The sequence below is a fragment of the Boleophthalmus pectinirostris genome, unplaced genomic scaffold (assembly GCF_026225935.1).
Source record: "Boleophthalmus pectinirostris isolate CB_2022bp ecotype Guang Dong unplaced genomic scaffold, ASM2622593v1 HiC_scaffold_89, whole genome shotgun sequence".
Classification (NCBI taxonomy): Eukaryota; Metazoa; Chordata; class Actinopteri; order Gobiiformes; family Gobiidae; genus Boleophthalmus; species Boleophthalmus pectinirostris.
The window spans coordinates 1-13,170 of record NW_026571539.1 but is presented as its reverse complement, the minus strand read 5'-3'; the positions used below and the strand labels follow the sequence as shown (position 1 = coordinate 13,170).

Below are 13,170 nucleotides of genomic sequence, written 5' to 3'. Positions count from 1 at the left end.
ACTGCCAACTGCCCCACAGCTGCTAAAACACTGTCAGGACACGCGGGACACGCGTGACAGCCCAGGTGAAACATTTCCTATTTTATTGTTATTAAAAGTGCATTATGTATCTTTTCGGATGAAGGGATTGCCACCTGCTTGTCTTTGTGGAGATGTAATTACTCTGCCAAGAATGTTCCACAGTATGGCATTACGCCTATTTGTCTCCAGGGAAATGTGACGCTAGGCCCCAAGTTACAGGTCAGGTCCTATCTGTGGAGACACACCCTGCTCACAGAAGAAGGCATGTTTTTCAATGTTTTACAATAAAACCACCTGTGATCGAAGAAATGCAAGGTAGAAAATTTGAATGCCATACTGGGGAACATTTCAGGCAAAGGACATCCCACCAGAAAGTTGAACTGTCCCCCTTTAAATGAGCGTCGATAAAGATTATGGTCCTTTTGCTGATGTCAGATGTCATCATAGCCTATAGCCTATGTTGCCTGGCATGTCCAGAATGATACTGTATCTATTTCTAGTTTTTATACATTATTTAACAATGCATCAGGACTGTGCCTGTAAATGTCTTGGCTGAGGTTCAAGAACTCCTAAAACGTGAATCAACTATACATTTTGCCTTATTGATACTTTGCAGCTGATGATCAACATTCCCTGGGGGTGTGATACTTCTGTAGGGGGGTAGCATCACAGAGGCTCTGGCTGAGGTTTTATTGGACTTGAATCTGAGCTTTATTTCAACACAGTATGACCATAAAGAATTGACTGGAACCACAAAAGGTGAGCTACATGTAGAAGACCCCAAACATGATGTCATTGCAAAGTATGAACACCCTGTTGGAGAGATTACACTGTTTTTGAGATCATTTTAAATAGTTTTAATTATAGGCAATAAACTCATTTTCATTTTGCAGACCTTAACACTCCTACCTCTTCTACAATTGCTCCATAGAAGGGCAGTCTTATCTTGTCTTAAACATAATGTTAAGTTTGTAGTGTAAAAATATAAATTACTAAAGTAACTCAGTGCTCTCCTTTTCTGGGATTGTGTAAGTGAGTTTTCAAATTAAAAAATCCAATTTAAATCCAGAGCACTCACATTATTATATTATTTATGTCAGTTAATGCACCAGTGTGTCTATATCGTTGACACATTTGTGCTGTTTGTTGTTGCGTCAGCTGGTCTTGTTTTCAGAAGCTAATACATCTGACCCATGACACATTCTTCTCCACCCTTCAAAGAAGGGACATTCTAGACTAAACTGTACTATTTTTAAAAACTTCACCAGTAAATAAAACAGACAAAACAGAGATTGGAAATTTTCTATTCATTTTTGATACAATATAAATACAATCCTGTACAATATAGTAAATATTATCTTCAAATACATGAATGTACAGCCCATTTTAGGGTGAGCAGCTTTCTTCATTAAAGTCTCAGGTTACTTACATTTAGCCTACTTGAAACACTTGAATATAGGACTTTTTTCCCAACTGTTCATCACTTCCATAAAATATGTTCTTTTCTTTTGTCTAAAATACTTGATCAAACCCTACTAATAAAGGGCAATATTGCATTTTTACGTACCACTTCAACATTACATTTCATAATAGTTTCTTTACAGATAAAATGAAGACATGATCATACACATGATTTCTGTCATTCAGTTAGATGGATAGACAAAAGATAAAAACCTTTGGACTTTAGGATATCCACAGGACTTAAGAGTTTAGTGTTATAAGCTCAGTGAACTCATTGAGTCATTGTTAACTGAGGAGTCAAAAACAGAAATGTCAGTTTTTACAAAGCCACAGCTATAAGGCATCAGTATATTATCCAGGCTTATTAGTCAGCCAATGAGAATAAAGTGATTTATAACATAAGGTCCTTAAGGCGGCCTATAGTCTTCCACTCAGCTCATTATTATGAGACAGTTACAGAGCTTTCTGCTGACTCTTTCCAGTGCAAGCATCAAAAGGACAGGGACTACGCCACCCACAGTATAATACAGTACTTCCATAGGATTATTTAACTGCAGTCAAACACTGAACAGATTAATCATTTTCAAGGGTACGTGGCATTACCCCATCAATATGGCACAAAGCTTTACACAGATTAGTATACACTTCCATGTTAGTACACTACCAAAACAACAGCAGATAGAACCATAGTTCTTTGGTTGCCCCTGATATCTCATGTTGATGAATATAGCAATGTTTAAAAGCAGTAGTACATTCTTTTACATTTCCCAAAATGTCTCCAGGTTTGATATAAAAATACTTTTTATAATGCTCCAAGATTACTAGGAACTTAGTACATTGCTTAGTCCATAAGCACCCAAAGAGAAAGATGATAATTGCTATAAAAATATAGCGGTATAAAACTTATAAAGCATGTGCATAGTATTTGTTGTGAACAAAGTCTTGAATATAACTTCAATAAAGCACAAGCGACGTAAGCTTCAGAAAGCAAACATCAAAAGAGTGAAAGAGGAGAGGAAGCTTACTCATGTCGGTGTTACTGGACCTAAGAGCCAGCCCAGTCTCTGTCTTTTGGTCCTATCTGATTATAGTGTTTAGCTCCAACTCTGTGGACGGGGGTCCTCTGCTGAGACGAGAGGGTTTCACAAAAACACCGTGGCCTGGGGGACATCGAAAGTAAACTCTGCCCTGGACAGTCCCATTGTGCTTACCTATAAAATAAATTAACAAAATCATTATTATGTACAAATCTTTACTTTAAAATGTTAACATCAAATATTGCTGAAATAACAAATTTTACTGTGCTGCATTAAAATGTGAATATAGAAAAATGCCTAATTATTATTGGATAAAATTGCTATAATTTTCTTTATTCTAATTTCAGATTAGATTCTGACATAAAGTGGGAAATTATTATCTACAACACAAAATATTTGTCTCTTACTGTGTGAATATTTACAAGTCGCCTATGAAGCTTTATGAATAAACAAATAGTTTATAAGGACTAACCAACTGCCAAGTCCAGCTTGACGCCGATCCAGATCCCCTTGGCAAATTCCACCCCTCCGACGTAGTGGACTGTTCCTCTCCTCTTTCCCACCCACACCTGCTCCCCAGGGGCCATCCAGTCAGGCAGCTGGACCGGGGAGCTCTCCTCGCCACTGGAGTCTCCTGAGGGCTCTGCACTGCTGGGGTTTGGGCTGGGGCAGGGACTCCCATGAGGCAGGTCTCCCTGTGCAGGCTCACAGACCGGAGGCTGCCCTCCTCCACTAAGAGGACCACAGGGTGGAGCTATGCAGGATTTCTGCAGCTTTGTTGGTGGGACTGTTGCAGAGGACATTATTAGACTCTGAATGGGGCCTTTGATGGAGGATACTGGACTGCTGACTGGTGTGGTGCCTGATATATTTAAGTCTGAGCAGGACGTCTCTGTGTGCTCTGGGACATTACATGGTTTTGTATCGATATTGTCACTGGTTTTCACATTAACACTGACCATCTTCACTGGTTCCCATATCTCTGTAAATTGTGTTAAACCTTCTCCAGGGCTGTCATCAGCACCTTTAAAGTCACTGAACTCCTGACTGGCACTGAGGATACAGTTAGGAGGCACTGTTTGCTCTTTGTCTGTGCAGTTAGGAATACTGATGGGTGAGGAGGCAGAGTGTTTTGGGGGATTATTACATGTTGTTTCAATGGGAGGAGGCTGGTGCTGTGTTTCACTTATAGCACTTTTACTGAGGTTGCAAGTTTGTCCAGCGGAGCTCAGAGTGTCACAGCCGCTGGCACTATGCAGGTGGTCAGAGCTGACGCTTAAAGGCATGTCAGACAGTGCGTTGCTCAAAGGCACATCGGACAGTGTGGCATTTGAGGCACTGTGAGAGAAGTAGCCGCTTGTGCAGCTGCTGGTTGTTGGACTTCGTGATATTTGTCTCTCTCCACTTCCACCCTCACATCGACTTTCTTTTACGTCTAAATGACCAGACATGGGTCCTTCTTGACTCTCAAGAGTGGCATTATAAATATCAAAGTTTGCAAAGTCCTCTGGGATGTAACTCTGGCAGCAATCCTGAGTTTCCTGGTCCAACTTCTTTATGTCAATATCTGTCTCCTCCTCCTCAGAGTCCTGCTGATGGAATCAGCACCAAGAGACAGTGGATTAGTTCAGAAATAAAAATAAACTATAATAATGTAATAATGTGATGTGATGAGTACTGACATGATCACAGCTGCTCACATTAGAGTCAAATACTGCACTGCATTTACTTAAAATATCAACATACATATTTTCTCCTTAATGTAATATAAATAGATGTTTAACTGCTATTGTATGCACTGTACACCACGTAGCTCTAAGAGCTGAGTATGTGATGTACGTTCATACTTACAGTTGCTCACAATCAAATAATGTACGCTAATTCTGTACATTCACAATGTACAATTTAGACCAAATTATGTTCAGAAATAAGTGAGTTAATTTACGATTAGATCTTTTTCTGAAATGGTTGAGCCCTACTTACAGAGGTGGTTTGCGGCGTGCTGCTGGGGATGGAGGGAGGGATGGAGGAGGTGGGAGACTTGCAGTGGCCCTCACTGCCTGCCCGAGGCCGGGGCCTGGGGCAGTGGAGCTGTGCAGTGCTGTCCACACATGAGCGCATGCTCTGCAGATGGTCAAAACAACACACTCTTCACACACACAACATGCATGGGGTTTGGCAGGCATGTGAGTTAGTGTCATGCAGAATGTAACTTCAAGCATCCAGGACATGTATCTTGTTTTTAGGTATTATATATTCATAGGACTTCACAAATGCAGCGTTAGTTTGGCCAATTCAAGATAAAGGGATTTGTAATGTCACTGAAGCATTAAGTGGGTAGCATTAGACTTAGACTTCGACAAACTTGATTGATCGACAAGGGAAATTACTTGGACACAGTAGCTCACACATACAGCATACACTTAGCATTACAAATCACAAGTGTAGCAGCTCTTGAGCAAGCCATTCCAGTCTGAATTGTTACTGGGAATATTAATTTAAAGATTTGTAGTTTCATGATTTATGTAAATGTGATGATTGAGAGTAAATGATGATGAAAACAGTATAATGTAATAGTACAGTATTATTGTATGGAACATACCTCTTGTCCTAAAAGAGGGCGATATTCCAGGGATTTCTTTACTTTGGTTTCCTCTTTGACGGGCAGCAAAGACTTGAGGAATTTACTAGGCTGGGGGTTAAGAGCTTTAAATGGACTGGAGATAAAGAAACTGGGGCTCTCTGGAACTTGTCCTAAAAATACAATAAACAGTATGTTTCTCTAATGTTATGGCACCAAGGATTGGATTCAGATACTTACCTTGGTTATCCTTCTCTTTCACAGGTGTTGTGCAAAAGAGGCCATCCTGGGTTATGTCAGAGCTGTCTACACAATCAGGGTGTCCCTGTGTGGACAGAGAAATTCAGAAATTATTTTTAGTGCAGCCAACTGATATTTTCATCACATTTCTTCATGTACCTTTAAAAATTCTGTCTATATGTTTTTGTTTCAGCGTAGGCCATTTGGCTCTCTTTTCAAATATTAAGCCTTGTGCTACTATACAATTATCTAATTTTACAGTAACAAAATGTTTCATCTTTACCTTACAATCTTCATCATCACCACAAATAGTGAGGTCCGATTTGCTACATGATGTCTGCAACAAAATCATAGCATACTTAATCTGATTTGTTTTTAATAAGCAGAAGTTTAATATATAGGTTTCTGTACGTTTGGTGTGCTGGTACTCCTTCGTAAATGTCTCCCCTTGGTGGCAAGAGCTTCCTTAACAGTTACAGCCTGCAGAGAAATGCAGTTGCACAAAAGTATGTAAGAATTTAAACATGTTTAAATCCTTAAATTCTCCCATGCTCTCTCAGGGCATTACCTGTCGAAGTCTCTCAAGGCTCAGAATGTTTTCCACCTCCAGAATGCCCCTGGTGTATTTCTCTATGTACGTCTCACCATCTGGACTCTCCTCATTGTCCCCACGCGCTGCCATAAGAGCCAGTGTCTCCCTCTCCTCCGGCTCCTCTGAAGCCTGTTATACAAGTCACATGTGATCCCCAAAGTTCTTCAAATCAACACAATAAAAGAAACTGGACAAACCTTTGGTATGTTTGAGACAATCTCGTATGTCACACCACAGATGGAAAGTGCATTCCTCAAAGACATTCTGCGCTTAAGGCTTTGAGTAAAACTCTGAAAGAAAATATTGACATAAAAAGATATTTGTTTTTTTTCCACTGAAATAGCACATATTTTTGCCCTATATTCACCTGTTTGTTATAAATGTTGACAGCTATCCTCTTGCGGAGGACCAACTCCATAGAGGCAGGGTGGCTGAGCTGCACAGTGGCTTTGATGATTAGATAGATGCGCTCGTTTTGGGAGGTAACCCTGTTCAGGTGCACGGAGTCATGGATGGAGGAGTCCCAAGAGCACACAGCCAACACCTGGAGAGGAGAGAATAGAGAATAGATTAATTTGTATAGCTCAACTAGAAAACACATTAACAGGAAAAAATGCATGCAATACTTCAAACAGGAGGTGAGCTATTACTGTAGCCACCACTAGAGGGCTGTAAAGTGCAAACATGTACTCACCTCCTCATCGCTGTGCCTGATGATCGGGAGGTAGTAGAACTGGCTTCCATGCTCTTTAGGCAGAATCGAGTTGACACCAGCAGCATGTGGACCAGAGAGCTGTTCATTTATTGTCAAATTGTCAGCTGTAAATAAAAAACTGAGTTATCAAACAAAAAAATAATAATATTCTAAAAGCATTCACACGAGGAGTTTTGACTTACCATTTAGATCCAAGAAAAGAACAGGAATATGCCCTTCCATTCCAGCAGGTGGGGTCCTGCAAATTCAAGAGTTGAAAATTTTACCAGTTGCTGTCTGTCACCAACCAACAAGACTTCTAAAATGTCATTAAATGTATTAGGCAATGATTTTTACCAGTCAGCAGGAGCTCCAGGGATACCACTCCCGGGGGCAGGCACCAGAACAGCATTTCTCTCTTCAGTTAGACCAACCCACTGCTCAACCAACCGCGCTTCTCGCTCAACATCCTCCTCTGATTTTTCTAAACATAAAAAGTAACAAATTATTAAAATTATCATTAAAGAATTGCAAAATACATTTTTATTTCACTATTACAAATAATTAATAAAACCCCAAACTCACTGTATACAAACTGTAATTTCTATGTTTTGTGTTATGTATTATTATAAACTTTTGTATTAAGTTGACTCTGAATTCCACCATTAACAGAATAACCCAAAAGCAGCCTAACTCCACTAAACCCTATTATAAATGAACAAAACAAATAATCATGCACTTATGTATTTAGTTAGTATCATGTTAATTATTAAAGCCTTTACAGTTCAGGGACTAAAGTTTACCATGTTTGTTCATGATTTTCTTGATTTGTTCATCAAGATATTCCCTTCGCTTGATCAGAGCCTCGGACCACCGCTCTCGAACACAGTTAAGATCTTCTTCCTGAGTTGACACAAAGAAGCCTCAGTCAGTCTCAGCTAAAATGCAGGCCAACAATATCTAACAGTTGGCAGCAATGTATTAGTGTGTAAGCCTTGAGAAATCAAATAAGACCCCAAGTCATAAGACCACACAAGTTCAAAAAAATCCTTTGAACCATTTGCATATGGTTGAGTCAATCCTGTTTTAAAGCAGCACTATGCAACTTTTCTGGTGGGAGGTCTGCTGCCTGCTTATCCTGGGAGATCTGCCTGGAATATTCCACAGTATGATACTAAACATATCTATCTCCATGGAGGCAAGAATGTACCAATGCCACCAAGTCCAGTTACAGGTCAGAGGCTCACAGTAAGAATGTTCATATCTTTCATGGCATTTTTAAGCAATTAAAAACTCCTCTGATTAAATGGTAGTGTCACAGTGTTGATCATTCAAGGTAAAGCAGTTGGTGGTTTTCAGTTTTTCCACCAGAAAAGTTACACACTGTGCCTTTAACAAAAAGGGTCTAATTTAAACCCTAGTAAGTGTATCCTTTTCTTGACACCCAGCTTGAATTACTTCTGTAAATAATGTATAGGCCACACTGAGTGATGCTTGGCAATAACTGAAAAAAGGCACTTCAACCATGCAAAATGTGAGAATTCATGCAGCCATGCAGTGTCCTTGTGATTGTTTGTTGAGTGACAGCATTAGTAAAACAACAGGGAAAAAGCAGGACCTCTGACAAAACAGCCCTGCCTTTGGTGAGAGCATTTTCAGAAGAATGGTTGGTGCGCTTGATAATTACACAGTTAGAAACATCCATGTGTGCAGCTGGCGTTTAATAAGACACTCCATAAGAGACACGCTGCCTTCTGCTCAGCAACAAAACAACTCTCAAACACACAACTGGTTTGTTTCATGCTGCAGTGTGACCTAAAGGGGCAGTAGCATTTGGTACCTGATAACTATCCATATCGTCTTCAGCCTCTCTCTGGTAGGAGAGAACACACTCATTTAATGTAAGGAATAATGAACCAAGCAATTTCAATTACACCCAGAATATAGGTGGAAGATATACCGAAAATTAATAATTGGTAATTGTTGAATTAAAAAATGTGGATATAGAGAATATCTTCTACAAACAAAACCAAAAAAGGGTAAAAAAGTGACATTTCTGCATTCATTCACCCTTTATGCTAGACTTGAACCTCAACCAAGACATTTACAGGCACATTTTAGCACATTCCTGATGCAGTGTTAAATATCTGAATATCATATCATGAGGTAATGCAAAAAATATTGCCACATTGTCGAAGAGATACTAAGTTGCGATTGTGATTTGACAAACCTGGTAGCTATCGAGAGGTCTCTGCAGCCTGGTGGAGCGTGCTGACACACAGCCGATGGAGACCGAGAGCACAGCCTCCACGAGCAGAGGCAGAGTCCCCGAGTTCTGCACTGGCTTGACACAGACCTGCAATCGCCTGGAGTGACCCTGTGAACAACAATCTCTCATTATAAAGGCGACATAAAAAAGTGATGTCTTTTTTATGTCAAAAGGTGATGCCATGTCATGTATTTTTTTAGGAATAACTAATAAATAAAGGGGACATATGTGAAATTAGATTTTTAGGAGCTTTTAACAGTGTAGCGGTGTTTCTTCATCATTAACTTACTCTGGGTTGTATTTTGATTGACCTATCTTCACCCACTGCGCTGTACTAATTGCGATTATTTAAAAAAAAATTATTCTGGGTCATACGGTACAGTTAATAAATGTTACAAGGCCATCTTTAACAGTAAAACAAGTGATTGAAAATCTACTGCTTGTTTCAATGTAATTCTGCTATGTAGAGTCAATAAACCTGTCTCTATTACGAAGCCAATTTAGAAAAATATTACGGTTTACAAGGAACAAAATGAAAATTAATGATCTACGCATGTTACTGTTTTATAATAAATATCCATAAAAAATAACAATATATATTTCACTTCAGAAATTAAAGTAGAATAATTTCAGAACAAAGCTGTCATACCTGCCGGAGTTGGAAGACCCCTCCAGTGCTCACGTCTTTAGCCGGGAGCATCTCCACAGACGAGTACTCTCCCTGCTCATTCAGCTCTTGAATGGATGTCCACAGCTCAATTCTGCGAGACACTTCTCTCCACCTTCAGCAAAAAGTGAGGTCAGTTTTTGTTTGGATGAAGAGACAATTCAGAGAAAAATCTCATCTGTTTGCATTAGTTTTTCATTGGCTATGTTAAAAAAAAAATCTGATCATTATCTGATTTCTGTAGTTATCAGATTACTGAAATGTCATGAAAACAGTTACATCTTACATCTAATCTGAGTTATTTCTGATTGTTCAAGCCTGTGCAGGAAAATAATACATAAAAGGGAAAACAAATGTGGTAAAGGCAAATATGTTAAAGAGTTATTTTAAAATTCATGGTACTGTTTGATATTTATTTAAGAGACACATGTCCCCAGGTGTTTTTTGCAGGTAAACACACACAACTTTAAAAAAAAAAATGTTTACATTGTTTTATATTGCACCCTTTTGCCGAAGCACACTCCTAGTCTGGGAATTGTGTTCACTTACAGTGGCAATAAAGTGTTTTCTGGTACTGAAAACAAAACATGTACCTGTCTCTAAGTGTTTGGGTTTTAGCCTCAAGTCCTTCTAACTCCCAGGGTGAGTGTCCATTCCCAGCGCAGCGATGGCCCCACACCTCAATGGTCAAAGCGCCATCAGATATGAACTCCAGGAACTCATCGGTCACATGTACAACAAAGTCCTGGATAGAAACAAGCACAAGAAACTCAATCAATAACTTCTCAAGGGGCAATTTAGAGGTACACTATGTAACTTTTCTGGCTGGGAGTTTGCTACCTGCTTCTCCATGAAGATCGTATTACTTTGACTGGGATGTTTGGTGCATACATACATCTTGCATCAAATCAATTACAGGTGTCTTTATTGCTCAAAACACTTTAAAAAACATGCATTCTTCTCTGAGTGGGGTCATTTCTCCACAGATCTGACATGTAACTTGGCCTGTTTGTGTCAACTGCTTGTCTAAATGGAGATAGGTAAGTTTAATGCAATACTGTGGGAATCTGGAGGTGTTCCAATAACATCTGCCTAGAAACAAGGAAGTGATGGGCCCAGCACCAGAAATGTTACATAGCAGCTTTAGGCACTTTGATCAGTTACATGAAAATATAATAACTCAAATAAAGGTCTTGCTGCAGTTTAACAGTAATATGTGGCTGTTATAATGTATTTTTACCTTGGAGTGATCAAACTGCACAGTGAATTGAGCGTCTGGGCCTCTGGGCTGGTTGTCTGTCCGGACTGACCATGGGAGGGGCCACAGTGGGCTCTCCTTGTTCCCAAAATGTGTACTGACAGAATACAAAGTGCGACAGGTTGAAAGGTAGACCAGTGGCCTCTCTAATTCTTATCTGTGAAAAACAAAATCCATTGCATTGGTTTTCATTGAAACACAAATAAAGCATTAAAATGTTTTTCATTAGGTTGCTTCTTACCCTACAGGTCAGTCTCTTTGCCATGTGAACAATCTCCCCATTAGTATCCATGACTTCAAAGCAAGTACTTTCACTTGAGTTTTCTGAAGAGTCATCTCCCCCACACAGGCGCTCTGGTAATGCTCCACTGACGCGCATTATTTCTATGTGCAGCCTACCAGCTACCTGTGCATTTAATGAAAGAAAAAATAGACCAAATTACTTATGTTTGCTGCTGTGTATTCTTTTCTTGTGGTGGTTGTGAGCTTACCTCTCCCTGCTGACTGATGATAGGTACGGCATAATGCAGTTTAATGTCATGGAAAAGGCACTCAAGGAAGATGTTGGCGACTCCGATCAAGTTGTGATTCTCTTGGGCCTCATAAAATGGATCACAGTGTTTGCTGTTTGGCTTTACACACTGCAAGATATAACAAAATGCTAGTTAATAAATTCTGTTTTGTTATTTATCCAAACCAATCCACTTACAAACAAAGCCTCCCTATCTACCGATCTTTATCTTGTTTCTCTTTCATAATTTTTACCTTCTCTGCTGTGCCATCCTTCCAGTCCCTATAGTGGTCCCTCATGTCCACCAGTTTATTCTCAAGCTTTTCAATGGTCCACACTTGGGTTCCCTTCCCTTTCCTCCGCACCTGAATGGCTGGTTCACTTACTATGGCTCCATGCTGTAATAAAATAATAAGGTACAATTAATCATAACATTTAAAACTATTACAAATGATAAAATCTGCAAAATAAGCATAATTTATTTACCTTACGATTAGCACTAAGGTTAGCAGCAGGAATTTGAAGGGTGACTTGGTAGTCCGTCAGTTTCTTCATCTCTTCTGCCAGAAAGTTTGCTTCTCGCACCAAAGCGTTGGCTTTCACAACTTGCTCTTGAAGCCGAGAGAGACTTTGACGAAAGAGCTCATCCCTGTTACAAAATTGCATGAATAAAGCAGTCATCTTTTATTGTATTTATATTAAGGAACAAAACTTTTCTCGTTTTGACACAGGCCAGTCGTTCTCAATGACCCAATCTTGTGTCTTGTCCTATCTGTTATTTATATATTCTTAAGGCTCAATCATTGGTTCTGGTTTGGACCCATGTTGAATTCTTATGTAGATTTTGTCTTGTCCTGGTTTAGTCTATGTTTTGTTACAGATTAAGGCCTAGGTTTAGTCCCAGTTTCGATGTGGTGAAAGCATGCTCATATGTTCATTCATTCACCTCTCCTCAGTCCACAGGCGGATCTTGCTGTGCTGGGCAGTCGTTGGGAACATGAGGCGCTCGCTGCTGCTGCGGTGGTGTTGCAGTGTTTTTTCGGGGGACAGCTGTTGCCGTAGTGACTCTAGCTCTCGTTCATACATCATCCTCTGTTCTTCCAGTGCAGTCCTCTTCTCCTCCAGATACTGTTTCTCCAGCACTTGCACCACATTCTGCATCGGGTCTGGACACAAACACAGCCCTTATCAGAGACTACAGACTTTTTATGGAAATAAATATTAATTTCAGTAGCTTTGACTAGTTAGAGATTTAGTAAAGATTTATCTACATAGTGGACCAAGATGACTTCTTACGGGTTGGTTCAGATATTTAACTTACAACACTGGTAGATTGAATTTCTTATATCAAGTGAAAATTTCATGAAACTACTAAAACGCAGATCCAAAAATTCTAGTATTTCTTTTAACAAATACTATAGGAGACTAGGGTATCTCACACCTGATTTTATAACATATATTGAAAAAAACAGAACAATAAAATGCTATATCCAATTATTCTTTATTCACATCATTCAAAAAGAATTTGAAATAATTAAACAAAGCTTACAGTTAACTTATTTACTCAAAATCTAGGTCAGTAATTCACTCAAAGGCTCTATGTGCCACCATAGTCTGAGCAGAAATCAGGGCACATTTTTACATGAAGTAAAGCAAAGGATGATAATATGATGATAATACCATTGTTTCCCAGAGTCTTCATGATAACTTCCATCTGAGCGAACTCGTAGCTGTAGTCCTGCTCTGAAGATGCCTCACTGGCTGTTTCCACATCAACCTCAATAAAACTCTCACGTGGTGACGCTCTCTCCAGATCTTTCAAACGGTCTCGTCGCTTTC

General features: G+C 39.5%; 1 protein-coding gene across 1 annotated transcript; it reads right to left on the bottom strand.

Moving 5' to 3' along the window:
• Nucleotides 1–1,308: 1,308 nt before the first annotated feature.
• On the bottom strand, nt 1,309–13,165 carry LOC110171555 (kinesin-like protein KIF13A; the record flags this gene model as incomplete). The annotated part of the gene is given in 26 exon segments (XM_055166561.1): nt 1,309–2,693; nt 2,992–4,111; nt 4,503–4,643; nt 5,122–5,273; nt 5,341–5,425; nt 5,624–5,677; nt 5,752–5,820; nt 5,909–6,061; nt 6,130–6,222; nt 6,300–6,476; nt 6,627–6,751; nt 6,830–6,885; nt 6,984–7,110; nt 7,430–7,529; nt 8,467–8,499; nt 8,857–9,003; nt 9,545–9,677; nt 10,156–10,307; nt 10,803–10,860; nt 10,862–10,977; nt 11,062–11,226; nt 11,312–11,461; nt 11,586–11,729; nt 11,818–11,980; nt 12,278–12,497; nt 13,012–13,165. Coding segments are annotated over 26 exon segments (4,221 nt in total), but the record flags the coding sequence as incomplete, so codon positions are not given.
• Between the last annotated feature and the right edge of the window lie 5 nt (nt 13,166–13,170).